General features: G+C 38.1%; 1 protein-coding gene across 6 annotated transcripts in view; it reads left to right on the top strand.

Moving 5' to 3' along the window:
• tln1 (talin 1) overlaps window positions 1–20,386 on the top strand; it is a 162,314-nt gene that overhangs the window by 102,923 nt on the left and 39,005 nt on the right. For all 6 annotated transcript variants that reach the window (XM_043687343.1, XM_043687380.1, XM_043687371.1 and 3 more), the window contains 12 exons: window positions 239–447; window positions 2,682–2,801; window positions 3,317–3,514; window positions 4,657–4,796; window positions 6,023–6,116; window positions 10,700–10,789; window positions 13,626–13,748; window positions 15,728–15,871; window positions 15,978–16,139; window positions 16,492–16,632; window positions 18,090–18,271; window positions 19,888–20,020. In XM_043687343.1, coding sequence (XP_043543278.1) covers window positions 239–447; window positions 2,682–2,801; window positions 3,317–3,514; window positions 4,657–4,796; window positions 6,023–6,116; window positions 10,700–10,789; window positions 13,626–13,748; window positions 15,728–15,871; window positions 15,978–16,139; window positions 16,492–16,632; window positions 18,090–18,271; window positions 19,888–20,020 — 1,736 coding nt within the window. The remainder of the gene's footprint in view (window positions 1–238; window positions 448–2,681; window positions 2,802–3,316; window positions 3,515–4,656; window positions 4,797–6,022; window positions 6,117–10,699; window positions 10,790–13,625; window positions 13,749–15,727; window positions 15,872–15,977; window positions 16,140–16,491; window positions 16,633–18,089; window positions 18,272–19,887; window positions 20,021–20,386) is intronic.

The raw sequence follows: 20,386 nt of genomic DNA, 5'->3' as shown, positions 1-20,386 counted from the left end.
CTTGCCTCACAAGAATCTGAATCTGATATGACATTGTGTTAACTTTGTTTCTCTCCACATGTGCTGCTAGACCTCCTGGATTTCTCTAGCACTTTGTTTTTATTTGAAATCTTCAGCATCTGCCATACTATGCTTTTATATAGAAATTAAGTCTTCCTGGTGACATTGGCTAACTTGAAAAGACCAAATGTCAAACGAAAATAATAATCATGTGAGATTTTGATAAATTCCATTTCAGGATTGGCCTCAAGAGAAGTTGCTCAAGCCTTAAAAGCCCTTGGTTCAGCTGCACGTGGTGTTGCAGCCAATACTACTGATCCACAGGCCCAGACTGCCATGCTGGAATGCGCTGGTGATGTTATGGATAAATCCAGTAATCTAATTGAAGAGGCTCGGAAAGCTATGGCAAAACCAAATGATCCTGAAAACCAGCAGCGATTGGCACAGGTTGGTGTTATTAAGCGTTATTTCTTGATGCTGTCTTTGTCAGTATGACCAGACTAGTCTTAGTGGGTGAGAAATTCGCACCAGTAGGGATAAGATGCAGTGTTCCCTTTAATTTTGTTTTTGTCTGTGAACTTTAAGTTTGTGTATGACAGCGAATTCTGGAATGGAGAGTTAGTGCCGCAAGCGGCATCAGCCAATCACCAAGCATAGAACCTTGAAGTAGCTGATTGGCATCCAGTTTAGAGGGAACATCATTAGGACAAGTGAGATGGAATGGGGAGAAGGGTGGTTGTCACTGTCACTGTTCTCCATCAAATTCATTTGAAGGGATAGAGTAGGTCAGTGGGCCCCTCGGGTCTGCTCCACCATTCAGTGGCAGATTGTAACTCCACTTTCCTGCCAAATCCTGGTAGGTTTCTCCCCCCACTGCTTATCAAGAGTCTGGCTTAAAAATACTCAAAGCATCTGCTACCTCTACCTTTTGAGAAAGAGTTCCAAAGAGTCAAAACTTATTAAAAATTTTGCTCCTTATTATAGTGTCATAAATAGACAACCCCTTATTTTTGGACGATGACCCCTAGTTCTAGATTCTGCCCAAAAGAGGACACATCCTTTTCACATCCATCCTGTCAGGATCCTTCATATTCATCTCTGTTTCAAATAAATCTCTCTTCTAAACTCAAGTGGATTTAAGCCTAGACTATCCAACCTTACCTCATAAGAATATCTGCCCATTCTAATATTAATCTAGTAAAGCTTCTCTGAACTGCTTACATGGCATTTATTCCATCCTTAATTAAGGAGACCAATTCTGTGCATAGTATTCCAAATGTGGTCTCATCAGTGCCCTGTATAGCTAAAGTATAAGCTCCCTACTTTTATGTCTAATAATATACTGTTAGCTTTGCTGATTTCTTGCTGTAGCTGCATGCTAACATTTTGTGATTCATGCATTAGGACATTCTTGTCCCTCTGTATCTTTGCAATTTCCTTTTTTGATAAAATGCTTTTTCGTTCTTCCTGCCACACTGGCCAGATCCACGTTTTCCCACATTATGCTCAATTTACCAGACCTTTGCCTGCTCATTTAACCTGCCCCTATCCTTTGGTCGTCTCCTTTCAATTCTTTGTCTTCCCATCTTTGTGTTATCATCATATTTAGCAACCAGAACTTCTGTCCCTTCATCCAAGTCTCATGTATAAATTATAACAATCCTTTGTCTTGATCCACAAGTAAACATGTTCATCAATTTATCTATTTTGAGCAATCTATCCTTTACAATAAATTCTGCCTTTAAAATGTTACAGGTGTTTTCAGGTATTTAGTATCTAATAGGTAAAAAGGTAGAAGCAGACCATAGTGCTGCTGCTCTCATTACAGAGATGACTGGTGGTGGTTTAACCTGAGATTCACCACACCTCAGGCGAGGGCAGAGGTTGAGAAGGAGAATCCTTCATGGTAACCCCAACCGGTGTGGGAATTCAACCCATACTGTTGGCAACACACTATATTGCAAACCAGCCATTCAGCCAACCGATCTAACCAATTCCTTTCATATCCCTTCAATATCTTAACCAACTCTTTCAGTGTTTAATTCTTTAAGATTGTTAGATTTTGAAAGAAACTCGCTATGCTTAGCAGAGTGGAATACTTTTGTTGTGTAAGTTAGTTGGAGACAGGTGCATGTATGAGAGGTGTAGAGGATTATAGGCCAAATGTTGGCAAGTTGGGCTAGTTTAGTTTGGGAAACCTGGTCAGCATGGTACAATTGGACCAAAGGGTCTGTTTCTATGTTGTATGACTCTGGCTCGAAAAGTCCTATGCCCCAGCTGAGCTACCTTTTAGAAGCAAACAACTATCACAACTGGAATCCCTAAGGTGAACCAATTAGTAAATCTCTACCTAGAAGCAAACTTTGCAATGCAAATCACCTCTTACATTCAGTTGGTTACATGTTCATACTATGCTATAGACCAGCATTTATAAAGCTTTATTAACTGGCACAGAGACATATCACATTTTTCTCCCAAAGTTAATTCTTGTTTTATAGCATTTTATTTTGTGCAGCTGTATCATGCTGTTTTGTCTATATTTTGTGTAATACACCCTAAATAAAAAATTTAAAGTTAGACCATTAGTGATTAGTCTGCCTTTTATGTTGTTTTAAAAGAAAGGTAGCGCTAATTGTGTCCTAATAAGACAGATATATGATCGTTCACTTTTCTTCACATAGGTGGCAAAGGCTGTATCGAATGCTCTGAACAGATGTGTGAATTGCTTGCCGGGCCAAAGAGATGTCGATGCAGCTTTAAGAACTGTTGGTGAGGCCAGCAAAAGACTACTTGCAAGCTCAGTAAGTAACCGAGGCAACTTGTAAATAAAACTGGTGATACAAAGTTAGGTAACATGTTAAATATATCTAACCTTAGAGTTTACCCCGAGAGAGATCAGTTTCAGTCAAGACAACTTTAGAAACCTAAGAAGAAATTAACTTGGTTGTATAAAATATTGAGATTGGGTCAACTGGTACTTTGAGATCACTTTATGAAATTAGCCAACCAATTAGTGCTCTTATCAAAGTTGAATTTGTGGCACTCTTGTAACATTAAACATTGCCTTAAGGATGGATCTTAGATTTTGACATATTGCGCTTTCAAAAGCAGGGAGGACATTTAATTTAACTTTACAGAAGTGTTTGTTTTAAATTTCATTGTCATATGCATGTTTCATTATCCTATGTATGAAATCTTTCTGCCTATGCTTGGCACAAAGTAGTCTGTGAAACACGCATACCAAATTTGAAAGCTTTTATTTTTGTAGGTGTTCGAGGAGGTTGTATTATGTTATAAATACTTGATTAATTTTTAGTTCCCACCAAGTGCCAAGAACTTTCAAGAGGCTCAAGGGCATCTAAATGAAGCAGCAGTTGGTTTGAATCAGTCTGCCAATGAGTTAGTTCAAGCATCTCGTGGAACCACACAAGATCTGGCAAAGGCGTCTGGCAAATTTGGCAAAGATTTTGATGAATTCCTACAGGCTGGTGTTGAAATGGCTGGTCAGTCCAAGGTAAGAAACTTTACTAGGCAGTGCTATAGATGAAACAGTTTCTAGTCTGACAACCTAAACCTTCCAAAGGGGTCCAACAGGAAAAACTTCAAAACTGCACCTATTCTGATCAATCAATGTCTCATACGTTGTGTGGTTTTATAATACTCTTTTATGAGTTGGGTCGCGTAGCATTTCACTTCTGATTTAAAAAGCAGGCTCATTAGATGGTCAAACATGCATTTGCTGGTAGGGAAGATTTCACCTAATACCAATATGATAGCTTTCGGCTGTTTTACAGATTTTCTTGGATGTTTCAGCTCAGAAGGGGACTACTTGAAGCTTTTCCTGGTGCTCACTTTTCAATTTGTTTTCATGTACCTTGCTGAAAAAGTATTTCCTTTTCATGTATTGGTACAAATTTATTTGTAATAGATGCTGGTTTCATAATCATTTGTGCAAAATATATTCTAATGATTCCCAGTGTTAAAACATTTCCTTTCATTTCCCATCACTCATTATTTTAATGACTTTGCTTTAAACTACTTATTTCTGTCAGCTATTAACAAACTATTAAAATTAATTTTTTCTTTGTGCATAATCATTTTTAGGATTTGGTATGCTTTTTGGGTTATCAATGATATCAAACTCACTGTCCCTGCAAAATGACATTAGCCTGTGTTTCGCCTCCATGTTCAGAGATTGAGCCAAGCTGACATTTGACTAGCATGGATGTTTACTACACAGAGCAGCAAAATTGATGCGTTAGCTGATGGCCATGGAGCTTTTACAGGGCAAATTATCTAAGTTTCCATTATCTCTGTCTTAAGGCTGATACATAAATGAGCACAGACGTACACCAGATGAGAGCAAGTCTCAACATGACTGTCCTGTCTGTATATGATAACTGGGTGAGATGCCCATTGAAAGTCTAGAATTAGCACGAATAGTAACAACTTGCCAACCTAGTGGATAGTGACAAATATTAATAAAATAAATACCCTAACCAAGGTTTCAAGAGGGGTGGACATAATACTGGTGAGAGAGCTCATGAAAATATTTCAAGAATCTGTCCTCTCTTTTTCAGTCTGTTTTAAAATTCAACACATGGATTTGACCAAAATTTTAATTTTGGTTCTCACTTGACCTTTGTGTTTCCACAGGACAAAGAAGACCAGGCTCAGGTAATTGGAAATCTGAAGAGTATTTCAATGGCATCAAGCAAGTTGCTTCTAGCAGCCAAAGCGCTCTCTGCTGATCCGACTGCTCCCAACATCAAAAATCAACTTGCTGCAGCTGCACGGTAAGCCTGAAATGAGTAATTGTGTTTGATATTTTGTGTTTTGCTTCCTTAAATGGCCAGTCTTCTGCAACCCAGTGCCCTAACTTGGCATGTTATTTGTAACTCATCCTGCACAGTAACAGTCTTGTGTGAACAACTGTAGTACTGCCAAAGGGATCATGCTAAAACTGTAAAAGTTGGAATAAAAAGAAACAGTGTTGAAAATGCAACATCGTTTGAACAAAACTTTCATTTGATTTTAGAAAAACTGGTTTCAGGAAGAGAATTTTGTGATTTTGCATGAAAATGAAATAGAACAGCTGTCAAATTCAGCAACTTTTTAAGATGCTACAAAACAAATTATTGCTACCAATGCCTTTACAGTAGCTGTGGTTAAAGAGGCAAAACCTTTGCATCTTATCCAAACCATTGTGAAAGCCTTAGCACAATCTGCTATTCTGTCAATGCATAAAGGAAATACAAAGAGCCTCAAGTGAATTCAAACATCCAGTTTCTTTTTCTCGCTGATGTGTAGGAGGCTATGGGATGACCCTATGGAGGTTTATAAAATCTTGAGGGGCATGGATAGGTTGAATAGGCAAGGTTTTTTTCCCTAGGGTTAGGGACCCCAAAACTAGAGGGCATAGGTTTACAGTAAGAGGGGAAAGATTTAAAAACACCTTTTTCACATGGACGGTGGTGGTGTATGGAATGAGCTCCCACAGGATGTGGTGGACACAGGTTCAATTACAACATTTTAAAAGTATCTGGTTGAATATATGATCTGGAGGGGTTTGGAAGGATATGGGCTAAATGCTGGCAAATGGGACTAGGTCGGATTGGGATGTCTGGTTGACTCAAATGAGTTGGACCGAAGGGTCTGCTGTATGATTCTGACTCTATGCACACAAATAAATGATGTTCATTTGCTTTTTTAATAAAATTAACTGGATGCTTGGAAAATATGTAAGCTTTGAAGGGAACTGTCTCCAATGAAATGATTTATTTCCTAAACAAGCAATGGCAGAGATTGATATGATTTTTCTGATTTAAAAAATTGATTTAAAATTCTGAAAAATAGGCAAGCATAAATTTAAAATCTAGGCCATACATTTCAGACTTGCTTCTTTCTGCAAAAAGTCTAACCCATTGAATATGGAAATTGGCGTTTGCAATTTAATTCAGCTGCAATGTGAATTTTATACATGGTTGTAAACTATTTGTTTTGTGTGTTTTTTACAATGTAGAGCTGTGACTGAGAGCATCAATCAGCTGATTACAATGTGCACACAGCAAGCTCCAGGACAGAAGGAATGTGATAATGCTCTCCGTGAGCTTGAGGTAAGTAACGAACTGCTGCTATTCCTTGTGTTTTCAGTGTGTACTTCAGAAGGTCTTTGGAGAATTTATTTTTTCAGTTTAAATCAACAATTTCTGCATAGTTTCATAATTGACAGGCCATGCAAAGATGTTTAAGTGCTAGTACATATTCACGAGAAAATAAAACAGGAGCAAAGTCCTACCTACTCAACCTTTACCTCCATACCTGAGATTAACCTAGTGAACCTCAAATGCTAGGATATTCTTCCTTCAATAAGGGACCAGTACTGTTCAGTTTTCCAGGTGCGGTCTGACTTGTGCCTTACCTAGTTTTACCAAGGTGCCATAATTTATGTTCATTTTCTTTGAAATAGAGACCAACATTCCATTTGCCTTCACTATTATCAGTTGAACTTAGATGCTAGTTATTTTTAAGATTCATGCTCAAGGGCTCCCAAATCCTTCTGTATTGCAGGTTTTTTTGCAGTCTTAACTAATATTCAGTTCTTCTATTATTTCTGCCAGAATGCATATCTCCTCATTTTGATCACATTTTCCATCTGCCAAGTTCCTGTCCATTGATTTAGCTAGTTTATATCCTTCAGTTGGCTCCTTGTGTCATCCTCACTACTTGCCTTCCACCTATTATCTTCAGGTTTGTTATCCAAGTCTCCCATAAATATTGCAAATAACTGTGGCCCCAGCACTGATTCGTGCACTCTTTGCAGGTTGCCATCCATTTTATATACCATTTAAAATATCCATTTCATCTCAAGTCTAACTCTTATTAGTTAGCCAATCGTCTGTACGTGCTAATATACTACTCCCAACACCATGGGCTCTTAAGTAGCCCTCGGTAGACTACCTCATCAAATAAGACCTGCTGTGAGGCCTTTTACTTTCTTATGGCTATTTGGGCTCTGTGGTTATACTTAGTCAGGAACTTAGAGCATGACTGCAGTGATTGCTTAAGTACAAAGAGTAGGTGGTGCTTGGTTGCTGTGATCAGATTTAGAAAATAATACTTCCAACGCACTTAGATTTGTCTAAACAAAATAGCTTTAAAGGGTTTTTCAAAAGCACATTTTATTTTTAAAAAGTTGTAAATTCAGATTTTTGTCTGCTTGATAAGAAAACTGGGGAAAATGAGGAAGTGATGCTTTGGTTATTCAGAGCCTTGATCGCAAAACACACTATGCGAAACAGTGTCTTCAGTTTTGACTACAAAAAAGGAGCATACAGAGTAGATTCACCAGAATGATGCCCAGTTTCTAAATTATTTAATCATGAGGACAGGTTCTCTAAATTTGGTTTATATTGTTTAAGTTTAGATAGCTGAAAAAATTCTGAAAGTCTTTGTAATAATGAAGAGATTTGATACAGTAAAGACTGAGGAATTGAGAAGCAAAACTATAGTGTTGGCTGGAGGGTGACATTGCAGCATGAGAGATTTAACAGGTTGATTCCTATTGTAAATGTAAACATGGTCATTTATAATGGCAAATATTGACTGGAAATAAATGTGGATGTAATATTTTTAATATTGTAAGATCTTAATGAAGCCTGATCTGGAGCACTTTAGATATTCAAATAAACAACTGCTAGAAACATGGAACAAACATGGAAAGTGCTAGAAGTGGTCTGGTCCAGGCAGCATCTATAGAGACACTAAATAAAATTAATATTTCAGATTGACTTTATCGAAAATAGTTAACACCTAGTCCATGGATGTTCTCTGTTTTACATTTCTAAAACACTTCCTAAGGTTCCCAACCATCTTAGGAACCAGCTTGACGACCTGTGATCTGTGGGACCTCTGGTATTTACATCATACGTTAACTTAGAGGAAGGAAATGAATGTAGTGTAACCAAATTTGCAAGAGGGATGCAGACAGTTTACAGAGACATAAGTTATTAAGCAGGCAAAAGTTAACAAATCAAGTAGAATGTGGGAAAATGTGAAGTTGTTTTGTTCTCCCTTCCTAACTGAACAAGCAAATAACATTTAAATGGAAAAAAACTGTTGAAAGCTCTATAAAGGGACATGGGTGTACTTGAGCATGAAACTAAGGTAGTACACAGGTGCAGCAGATAAACAGGAAGGTTAGTGGAATATTGACCCTTATCTCAAGCGGGCTGGTTATGAGTAGCAGAGTCCTTTTGCAGCTGTTTAAGATGCTGGTGAGACCGCATGGAGGACTGAGAGCTGTTTATTTCATTGGAAGCAGTTTAGAGAAGATTCACTAGGATGATCTCTGAGAGTTGAGAGTCCTTGAAACTCCTTGTTATAAAGAGCTGTGTGGGCACAGCCTTTATGTATATTTAAGGTTGTGATATATTGATGAGTAGAAGAGTCTAGGGTGACTGGGAAAATGCAGGAAAAGTAGTCATAAAGAATGTCAAATCAGTCATGATCCTATTGAATGGTGAAACAGGCCAAATTATCTACTCCTGTTCCTATTCTTCTGGCCATGTGGTCTTTTATAAGTAAAACTTTGAAATTTTGTCCTTTTAATACTGAGCTGCTGGTCATTAATATATATCAATAAGAATACAAATCCTTGGGAAACACTTCTGTCTGTTTGCATGCTTGCAGTCTGGTGGAGAAAAGTTTCACCATTCCGTTTTTTGTCATTTAAACAAATTAATAACCTTGTTGTGCTATCCCTTTTTAAACCTGTAACTTTTGAAAGTGGAGCAGAAGTTTTTGTTCTGCAATTTAAGCTGACCAAATAAATTTACATTTTCTCTTAATTGCACATTAATTTAAAAAAAAACAAATATTCAATTGATACCAATTTGTTATCCTCCTCCTAGTAGTAGCAATCAGTGGAATTAGCTAAAACTCCCCTTTTAGCAATATAAGGCGATTTGAGACTGGCCAACTTTCTTGTTGATTAATCAAGTTCTCTAACACTTAGTTGGAGAGAGGAAGAAATGTGTTGTGCATCTGGTGTGTGTGGGCTGTAACCGTGAAAAATTACAGCTATTTTTATATTGAGACTGTTCGGATCAGAATTGATTTCACACAAATCAATTTTGAAGAAAAATCGGGGTTAAAAATAAAATAATTCTTGGAGCTGCTGTCTGGAGAACTCTAGAAAGACTTTAACTTCTGGATTTCAGCTGACTGCAGGAAGCATGTGTTGTGGATGTTCATTCTCACTTGGCAGAGTCAGCGGTTAGTCATCTGTAATTGTTTGTATTATATGTATTTTGTCAATTGCTTATGTTCTTAGGGCATGTTCAATGTGCATGTATTGTTTTAAATTATTTCAGGTGTGGGGGTCTAGGGATGGGCTTGCATTTATTGCCCAAACCCTAGTTGCGTACATGAAGGATGTGGTGAGCTTCCACCTTGAACTGCTACAGTTCATTTGATGGAAATAGAGAGGATGGGTTTGGCAGGTGCCAATTAAGGAGCATAGGTGAATCTTTGCAGTGCATCTTGTAGAAGGTGTGCAAAGTCATTACTGTGCAATGGAATGAGAGAATGTCTGTGGATGTGATGTCAGTTCAGCAGGTTGTTTTGTCCTGGATGGTGTCAAACTCCTTGAGTATTGTTGGAGCTACACTCATCCAGACAAGTGAGGAGAGATGCATCACAATCCTGACTTGTGCCTTGTAGATAGCAGACAGGCTTTGGGAAATCGAGGGTGAGTTGCTCACAGGATTGAACTGCTGTCAAAGCCACCATATTTATATAGCTAGTCCTTACTTCCTGGTCAGTGGTAACCCCCCCAGAATGTTGGTATTGGTCGACTTAGTAACAGAATGTCATTCAAAGTTTCTGGCACCGTGCGGTATAAATGGGCAAATAACATTTGTCAGCCCAAACCAAGCTATTGTCCAGATTTTGCTGGATTTAGATATGGACTGTTTCAGTATCTGAGGAGTCATGAGTAGTCCTGAACATTGTTCAATCCTCAGTAAGCAATTTTCCACATTCAGGTAGAAGTCAGTGTCTTTGCTGTACTGGAACAGCTTGTCTAAGGATGTGGCAAGTGCAAGGGCACACTATTTCAGCACTATTGCCGAAATGTTGCCAGAGCTAATATATTTTATAGAATGCAGTGCCTCTAATCATTTCTTGGTGCCATGTGGAGTGAATTTAATTGGTTAGAGACTGGCATCTGTGATGTTGGAAACCTCTGGTTGGTCTCATATTGCTTTAGATTACCAAAAGGTGAGTTTTGGCTTTTACTCCTGATTTTTATTACAGATTCATCTTATAAGGATGTCAAATTAGTAGCGATTGAATATTTGTTTTTTCAAGAAAATCATGCTGGGAACCTTCCAGTAGTCTCCATTTTCTCTTCCTCTATCTCAATTATTTTATCACATTTAATAGGCCATTTGTGTATTTTGTGAATGTAAGATCAATCTAAGGGTTAAGCAAATTTAATTCCCACCAATCCTTTGAGGAAGTTGATTTACATAACTAAAATTAATTAAAATGAGCAATGAGCAGCAGTTATACTGTGCTTAGATTTAATTGTGCAAAATAGCAGTAGTACCAGACAATGTGCTGCTATGATGTATTTTCTTGGTACTCTTTTCATTGAAATATCACGGAAACCTGAAATGTTTTTCTTTTCTTACAGACTGTCCGAGGAATGCTGGATCATCCTACTGAGGCCATCAATGACTTGTCTTACTTTGATTGCATTGACAGCGTGATGGAAAATTCCAAGGTATGCACGTGGATACTTTGCTCATCAAAGATCAATTGACTTTAGTACACATTACTTATTGACTTGATCAACCTGCAAGTTTTACTATTTTGTTTGACAGACAATTGATTTTAGTTAACTTTGGGATACATGCTTATGGGTATATTACTGACAAAAAAAGTTTATTTTCTTTATATTACTGGCACTTTTTATGTTAACTTTTACTGCACAATTCAATTTCTCTAGTGCATGATTAACAAAGTATCTTTTTAGTAATTTGGTACTGTTGAACATAAATACACTTTTGTTGACACCTTTCAACTTGCACTTAACAGGCCAATTTGCAAGAAATACCAGTATAAAGGGAAAATGAAGCTTATACTCTGAGAAGAGAGTTCTCATTGGTTAGCAAGTGGACTGTGATTAGGAGAGGTATTGCTAATAGGGAATGTGTCAGGTAGACAATGACTGACAGTTAACCGCCAATTTTGTTTGTTTTAAACCAAGCAGGTTAACTCAGATTGGTTAAGACAATTCCCTGTGAAATAAACCAGAGAATAGCTGTCAATTATTTAGTTTGGTTGAAACAAATCTAATGTGTGTACATGTTTTTCCTGTATGCTACGGGGCGGCACGGTGGGTCAGTGGTTAGTACTGCTGCCTCACAGTGCCAGGGACCAGGGTTCAATTCCCGCTCAGGCGACTATCTGTGTGGAGTTTGCACATTCTCCCCGTGTCTGTGTGGGTTTCCTCCAGGTGCTCTGGTTTCCTCCCACAGTCTAAAGATATGTAGGTTAGGTGAATTGGCCATGACAAATTGCCCTTGGTGTTAGGTGCATTAGTCAGGGGTAAATATGGGGTAAGGGAATGGGTCTGGGTGGGTTGCTCTTCGGAGAGTCGGTGTGGATTTGTTGGGGCGAAGGACATGTTTCCACACTGTAAAGAATCTAATCTACAACAGGGCTCTCAGTACTAATATATGTAGCTTCCAGATCACGCTGATGCACCATCACAGTGAGAGCCTGACTGGTGATCCTAAATGGTTGTCAGCCAGTTCTTTACACATTTGGGATTATTTTGCAAATGCCATCAATGTAGACACTATTTAGTTTTACAAGTGTGCTGTTTGTTGCAAACAACTGAAAGGAAATGCTGTTTGATACAATCCACCAGCATTGAAAATCATGTACTATATGGCTCATAGAATCATACAATACAGAAGAAGCCTTTTGGCCAATCAAGTCTGTACCACCAAATGTTTGATCGGCATAATATCGTTTTGGCTTGAAGGCTGCATCATGTTAGTGGCGAGCACCAGTCATGTCACTATTGCATAGTAGCAGCATAAAATTACTGTAGCTCAAACATTTCAGTAATTCTTGCAAGCTATCGTAATGAGTGCAAAGTGAAAAGCCGAGGCAAAATGTCTTTTTTCAGAATGGGTAAGCATATATTGCCCAAATTTTGTGGATGTTCTCATTACACACATTCTATTATTGCAGGGAACTTAAAGCCCCCTCGTTTTCCTTAGTGTATTTATTTATGTAAACAAGCATATTCAAAAAGTAACTGCGTGGGGAATTGCATGGGAGCAGGTGAGCTACTTTTGGGCCTGCTCTGTCATTTTCTTAGCCATTGGTAGACCACATTAATCCCAGTTTACCTTCCACTCTTTGCATTCTTGAAGGCATATGTAATTCATGAGGTCTTTTAAACATGCATGGTTTCACCACATCTGTGGCCTACAAAACAGTGCATTTCATATTCTTGCAATGCTCTGTGCTAAGTGATTTTTCATCAACTTATTTAAAAGGCTTATTCCAACTTCAAGAAGAAAATCTTCTGTCCTGTATTCTCCTGCTGCCTTTGTCAATTTTGCCTGAATGTCTGATTGTTACTAATGTCTAATTGACAACACCTTGCTTTCTGAAAAACACACTTTCCTTATCAAAGACATTTCATGTCCTCAAAGTGAGTCAAAAGACTTTAGAACCTTTTGAAAGTGCAGTCACTGTTAATTGCCAGCCAATGCAGCAAGACACTCAAACAAGAAATTAGGTAAATGACTGGTGAGATGATACAGAATGTTGGCCAGGACACCCAAATAACACTTGACACCTCTTCGGTCTGTACCATGAGATCTTGTCCAGCTAAACAAGAAAATATAGCTGCCATACTGGCACCTCCACATCGTTTCAATGAAGAGATTTCAAACTTTCCACACTTCAAGTACTAATCAAATTTTCTTGCTGAAGTTATCTTTCTTGTGAATAACTAACATATTCCTCTTATATTCAGACTAACCCTCTCTCAAAATGAAAGGCTACTCCAAAAAAAATCTGACTGAACTTTGTGTCTGCAAGGTATAGCTTCCTTGTTCTTCCCATCATTGCCTGAATTTAAGAAAGATTAACTTTGCATAGTCGCCCCTGAATCACAATGTTCTGGATTTAAGCTCTATATCAGGACTTGAGCACAGAAATAAAAGTTAATAATATATATGGAGAGATCAATACACTATCATTGGTGCTAACTTTTGAGTGAGATGTTAAACTAAGGCTCAATTTATCCACGCAGTTGAATGTGACACATCCCATAATCTTTCTTTGAAGAAAAGTAAGGGAGTTATCTCATGTACTCTGGTCAATGTTGACTGCCTCAAGCAACATAACAACAAAAAGGATTATGTGATCATTGTCAAATTTAGGGTGTTTGCTCTATGCAAATTAGCAGCTATATTTCTTACATTATAACAGTGACTTTTGTTCATTAATTCTTCATTGGCTGAAGAGTGTTTTGAGACATCTGGTGGTCATGAAAAGCACTACATAAGTGCGAGTATTTTTAAATTTTCTAGGTTCTTGGAGAGGCAATGACTGGAATCTCTCACAATGCCAAGAACAGTGATCTACCAGCATTTGGTGATTCAGTAAGCTCTGGCTCCAAGGCTTTGTGTGGACTTACGGAAGCAGCTGCTCAGGTAAATATATGTGGAAAAGATGTATGAGTTACATGTAAAGCACTGCTTAAAGATTACCAATGGGGTTGTGTTCAGTATGATCTTTCAAATGTAAAAGTTGCATCTATATGAAGTTCTTAACTTTACAACCATTGATTACTGCACAGAAGTTGATTATATAGTGTATTATATCTGTGATAACTGTTTGTCGAGCAATGTACAACTGTCCTGTGCACACTCTCATCAGTTTTGCTCTGTTTTTCATAAGTATACCTTTTCAAATTAAACTACGAGGTATATTCATTTTTGCAATTACTTTGTGGTGAAGTATTCCTGTTCCAACAACTTTACAGAAATGTTTTTTCACCTTACCCCTCGCTCTTGTGATGAGCTTGATCTTCTTAATTGATGATTCCCCATCTCTGACTTCTCAACCAAGTAGAATAGTCTAGTAAAACTCTGCATAATTATGAAAATCTTTTAATAAATCTCAATTCCCTATTCTTTAGGGGGCAGAACCCCAATATCCTGTACCACTTCAGTTTTCTCTCCTAATGAGTTTAAATTATCTGCTACATAGCATTAATGTCCTGCCTGCTATGTACACTGCTCCACTTTGGTTTCAATTAATGTACTTTATAAATTGTATTTTAAATGCATATACCTTATGTAAATTCAAAATTCTATTGGCCTTTTTGTGGCTACCTGTGCGTAGTTCTGATTATCAAGACCCTTCAATAGATTTCCTGCAAGTGTTCTTTATGGATTTTAAAAATCTATTAACACTTAATTGTTTAACTGAATTATGCCAAGCACGTCTTTACCTATTCCAATAATCTGTCTGTCATCTCAAGTCTTTTAAATTATTTTCCATTGTTTAGGAATATACCTAAATTTGTAGTATTAATAAGTTTTAGAATTATGCTCCCTATACCCAAGTCTAAATCATCAGGATGCATCAATTTGATAAATTAGCAACTTGATCAAATACAGCTTGCTATCAACAAATAATTTTTGACTGTCCTTAACTAAATGCATGTCTGAAGGAATATTACATGAATTTGAATTTTGTATTCAGAGAACAGCTACAGCACAGGCTGAGGTCATTCTGCCTATTACACCCATGGGTCTGTGCAAGAGAAACTTCCCAGCTTTCTCTACATAGCCCTGCATTTTTATTTTGACCTAATTGTGACAACCTTAATCTTCATCTGAATAAACTACTGATCTAGTGGAATGACATAATAATGTCAAATCAAAAATGCATTGCCAGGAGCTTTACATTAAGAATTGTCATTTCAAGAGTAGAATACTGGCAGTACTCTTAACATTCAAATTACTTCAAACTGAAATGTTCCCAAGTGAAAGTGGGCAGAGCCTTTAAGTCACTTCCATGTTATGTGTTAAGGCATGTCATATGTTTAAAGCAGGATTGACTTTTCAAAATATTTAACCTCTTGACTAGTAACTGTTGTCATCTGGGCAACAGCTATGTGTTTGCTGACTTGACAGTCCTGATGAAGTGCTTTTGCCTGAAACTCGATTTTCCTGTTCCTTGGATACTGCCTGACCGGCTGTGCTGTTCCAGCACCACACTATTCTTGACCATTATCATACCTACTGAGTGATGATTCACAGTTACTGGAATATAAATTCTTGCAATTAAAAGAAGTATAAATAGATTTTTTAAATTTCAAATCATTTAGCTGATGAACTAAGCTAAAGGTCCCTGTATCTTTCCTTTTACTTTGCCGATTTTGTTTAGCTCAGGCATTACTATGTTGTTTTGCCATGTGACATTTCTGATGGATGTGAAGAAAGAAAATATAAATGTTTAATTTCACATTTGGCCAGACTGATAAAAGGGGTGTGAAATTTGATTGTTCTGTTTTTATAACCGCAAGATTGAAGGTAGCAAGAAACTTATGAAGGGACAGAAATTTGACCATTATATTTGCTTAAATATAATTTCATAACTTTTAAAAAATTTTAACCCCCAGGCAGCATACCTTGTAGGAATCTCTGATCCCAACAGCCACGCCGGTCAGCAAGGATTAGTAGACCCAGCACAGTTTGCACGAGCTAATCAAGCGATCCAAATGGCTTGTCAGAACCTAGTGGATCCAGCTTGCATACAGTCACAGGTAATGTCAATTCTTATATTATTGAAGTTTTTATCTGTAAACTTGCTTTTGAAGCACCACAGATCATTGAGAGAAGTCTTGGGCTCTTTTTTTTTTCTCAACTTAGGTCTTGTCTGCTGCCACTATCGTTGCAAAGCATACTTCTGCCTTGTGCAACGCCTGCCGTCTAGCTTCATCCAAGACTTCTAATCCTGTTGCTAAGAGACAGTTTGTTCAATCAGCCAAGGAGGTGGCGAATAGTACAGCCAACCTTGTGAAAGCAATCAAGGTATCTCCCAAAAAATGTTTGCTGAAAGATGTTTGGTAACTAATTGTTTATGGTTTAGTTGGCTAGTCATGAGTTGACCATGGAAAAGTCAGTCTTATTTCTTAGACAAAGTTACTGCTCAGTTAGAATGTGGTGGATTTATTAGAGCTCCATCTGCTCTTGGATTTTCAGAGTTTGATCCATTAGAGATCAATGTAATTGGTGCATTTTAATGCTTAAAAAAAAATTATTGTCCAGTCTGTAAAATGAGGGTAATTCCTTATTTTTAATATGGACGTAATTTATATGTTATTTTGGACATACTGCCAAACCTGGAACAATTTAACCCTTTATTCATTTTGTGTTAACATAGGCACTGGATGGTACATTTACAGATGAGAACCGTGAGAACTGCCGAGCTGCAACTGTTCCTCTAATTGAAGCAGTGGAGAATCTGACAGCTTTTGCTTCCAACCCAGAGTTTGTCAGTGTTCCAGCTCAGATTAGTCCTGAGGTATATTATAAACAAAACTACTTCCATGTTGTAGAAAAACTACTTTGACTCACATGAATATCAAGTGTCTTCATTTGTAATTTATAAGAATGCGTAAATCTTCACGTCAATGCTGTAAACGTTGGCCAAAAAAGCTAGTGATGACAGAAAAATCATACTTTGAGATCACTCAAGAATCTACCTAATTGGTGCAGGCAACAGTAATAAATTCAGTGCTGATAGTGATAAAGAATGGGAGTGTGAATACCTTGTCTAGTTTTAGATGTATTTATCTCTAATGTACTATTGAAGTGTCTCAATTTTAAGATGCTGAGCAGTCTTAGCAAGGTAGACTCTGAAAGGTGGTTTTCCCGGTTATGAAATCTGCATCGTAGTGGCACGGTTTAAGGATACCAAGCCCAATCATTTAGTGTTGGGATGAAAATAACTTTCTGCACTTAAGTCATAAATATTTGAAATTCCTTATTCCAAAGGATTATGGATCCTCCACAGTTGTATAGATTTCTGAGTGAGGTAGACAGGGTTTTGGTGTAGGCGAAAGTGAGGATTGCAGATGCTGGAGATCAGAGTCAAGATTAGAGTGGTGCTGGAAAAGCACAGCAGGTTAGGCAGCATTCGAGGAGCAGGAGAATTGATTTTTGAGGAAAAAACCCTTCATCAGAGAACTTTTGGTTTTTGGGTGTTAAGTGATCATGAGGTATGGAGAGTGGTAAGAAAAGTAAAGTGGAGGTTGAAGATCCTGTTTGATTCCTCTGAAAGGTGGAGTCAGCATCAAGTCTTTTACTCTTTTTTTTTATATTCTAATGAATGGTGTTGGACTCCAGTCTCTGGTTTTACACACTGAGATCAGACCACACTGAACTGAGAGAAGCAAACTACCCTCAACAGTCTTATACAATTGGTTTAAAGGCAAAGGCTAGCTCAGGTAGTTGCATGAGTTGTTCACACCATTTGCATTAAATAGTGCAGGAGAAAGTGAGGTCTGCAGATGCTGGAGATCAGAGCTGGAAATGTGTTGCTGGAAAAGCGCAGCAGGTCAGGCAGCATCTAGGGAACAGGAGAATCGACGTTTCGGGCATTAGCCCTTCTTCAGGAAAGTGCAGTCAAGCAGATAATCGCTGAATAATTTCTAGTAACGCATACATGCATGCACGCACGCAATGCTGGAGGAAACTCACCAGTTCTGACAACATCTGTACAGAGACACTAAGTTAATGGTTTGAGTCCAACAAGACTCTTCAGATGCTGCCAGAAGTGGTGACATTTTCTGTGTCAGTTTCAGCTTTTTAGCATCTGTGATATTTTGCTTTTCAGTAATTTCCAGTACTTGTCCATATGAGGGCACCAAATATCTAGCTGAACAATTGACTACTCTTTCAGCAAACGTCCATAAAATAATGTGAATAGTCCTTTAAATTTCCTAACAATGTATGCATATCTTTGCATTTTTGTGGCAGGGACTTAAAGCCATGGAGCCCATTGTTGTGGCTGCAAAGACCATGCTGGATAGTTCAACAGGTCTCATTCAAACTGCTCGCTCCCTTGCTGTGAACCCAAAAGACCCACCAAAATGGTCTGTCTTGGCTGGACATTCTCGAACGGTCTCTGACTCTATCAAGAAACTCATAACTTCCATCAGGTACCTCCCTCCATTTAACAGTTGTTTTGAGGTTTTGTGTTTAAAACTAAAGCTTGCTTGTGTAAATAGTTTGTTTTCTTCTTTATTTAAAGTTGGCCCTAACAACTTCAGTTTTAAAAATTATCTGGTGCTGTATTAAGTATTTAGAATATTAATCTGAGATTTTGATTAAATCTAAATTTCCTAAGCCTTGCTCCTGTAGATTATTGTAAGATGCGGTAATACATTCCCAGTGTTTTTTAAAAATTATTTGGCTTGTTCCAGCTATTGACAATCCATTCCAAATAAAGCATATACTCCAATGATATGTCCTCCTTTAAAGGAGCTGTATGTGCTCTTGTTAGTTATTTTGTATTCATGGACTATAAAGGACAATGTGTCTTGCTAGGCCTTTTAGGATAAATCAAAGGATGGTGGACAGTCTGTTTCTATAAAAAGCACAATCTTGTATTAGTTTTTCTGATGATTTTATTAACCCAACTCTTCCCAGTATTACTTAGACTGCTGTGAGTTGCAGTAGTGGATGTCCATAATGTCATTTAATATAACTCCATAGCCACAAAGCTTGCATGAAAAATAGGACCATCAACATTAAAAACTATCCCAGATTTAAATTTCTCAGACCTGGCACATCATCATATGTCAAAAACATGCTAAAACACAACCAAGTACAGTGATCTGTTCTATGCTTTGGGCTTTGTCTTCGTAATTTCTGACACAGTTGTACTCTCCAGCCTTGATGTTCACATTATTTTTGTAAATGCTTTTATTAAATTCTGCTGGGTGAAATATTTTTACATTTTGAATTTGAATCAAATTTAAATTTGAATCCTGAATATGACAATGGTGATGTGTTTAGATGAATTTTAATGAACAGCTGACTTGTCTCATTTGCAGTTATTTTTGTTGCAGCTGCCTTTAAATATATACTCTTCCATTCTGACTTGCTTTATTGAAATGGACCTTGTTCCTAGCAAAGATATCAAAATACAGCTTCCATCCTCCATAAACTCTAAATATAAACTCTGCTTCTCACATACTAACTAGCACCAAGCTCTAATCACTCATTTCCCTTATGTTTGCTGACCTACACTGGCTCCTCTCCCTCACCCCTCACGCAAGCACATCTCTCCCCTAAAACCTAGGACAGCATGGTGGCTCAGTGATTAGCACTGCTGCCTCACAGCTCCAGGGTCCCAGATTCGATTCCAGCCCCAGGCGACTGTGTGGAGTTTGCACATTCTCCCCGTGTCCGTGTGGGTTTCCTCCGGGTGCTCTGGTTTCCTCCCACAGTCTAAATATGTGCAGGTCAGGTGAATTGGCCATGCTAAATTGCCTGTAGTGTTAGGTGCATTAGTCAGAGGGAAATGGATCAGGGGGGTTGCTCTTCAGAGGGTCGGTGTGGACTTGGCCTGAAGGGCCTGTTTCCACACTGTAGATAATCCAATCTAATCTAAAATTATCGGTAGCGTTTTCTTCAATATGTGTTGAAGATATTGAAATGATCTAGGATAAATAATGATTCGAAATTTATTACTCTAAAGCTTTGGGAGATCTTTGTGTAATAATAAACATCAACATGATATTAATGCTGCACGTTTTTTTCTGGTCTTCAGAGATAAAGCCCCTGGACAGAGAGAATGTGATGAAGCTATTGATGTTCTTAACCAATGTATCAAGGATGTTGACCAGGCATCTTTGGCAGCAATTAGTCAGCAATTGGCACCACGGGAAGGCATCTCTCAAGAGGTGAGCAGCATCTGCTTTCCTCACTTAGTGATCTTCTGCAACTTAATTATGTTTCTGTGTCTCATTGTTTCAATATAAAGATGTGTGAAAACAGCAGATATCTTTGTTTACTGCAAAATGTGTAGCAAAATTCAAAGGCATGATACAGCAATGTGCAATCGCATTGATCCACGCAACACCCCCAAACACACATCTCTCCCCTCCCTCATACAGACACATCTCTCCCTTCCCTCATACAGACACATCTCTCCCCAACACACAACATATTCACCCCCAACACACAACACATCCTCTTCTCCCCCCCCATGCACGCACCCATCTTTCTCCCTCCAGCGCACGCACCCCATCTTTCCCCCCACCTCCAGC

Source organism: Chiloscyllium plagiosum, chromosome 1 (assembly GCF_004010195.1).
Source record: "Chiloscyllium plagiosum isolate BGI_BamShark_2017 chromosome 1, ASM401019v2, whole genome shotgun sequence".
In the NCBI taxonomy this organism is placed as follows: domain Eukaryota; kingdom Metazoa; phylum Chordata; class Chondrichthyes; order Orectolobiformes; family Hemiscylliidae; genus Chiloscyllium; species Chiloscyllium plagiosum.
The sequence above is the reverse complement of the archived record's forward strand: the minus strand, read 5'-3'. Positions and strand labels throughout refer to the sequence as shown.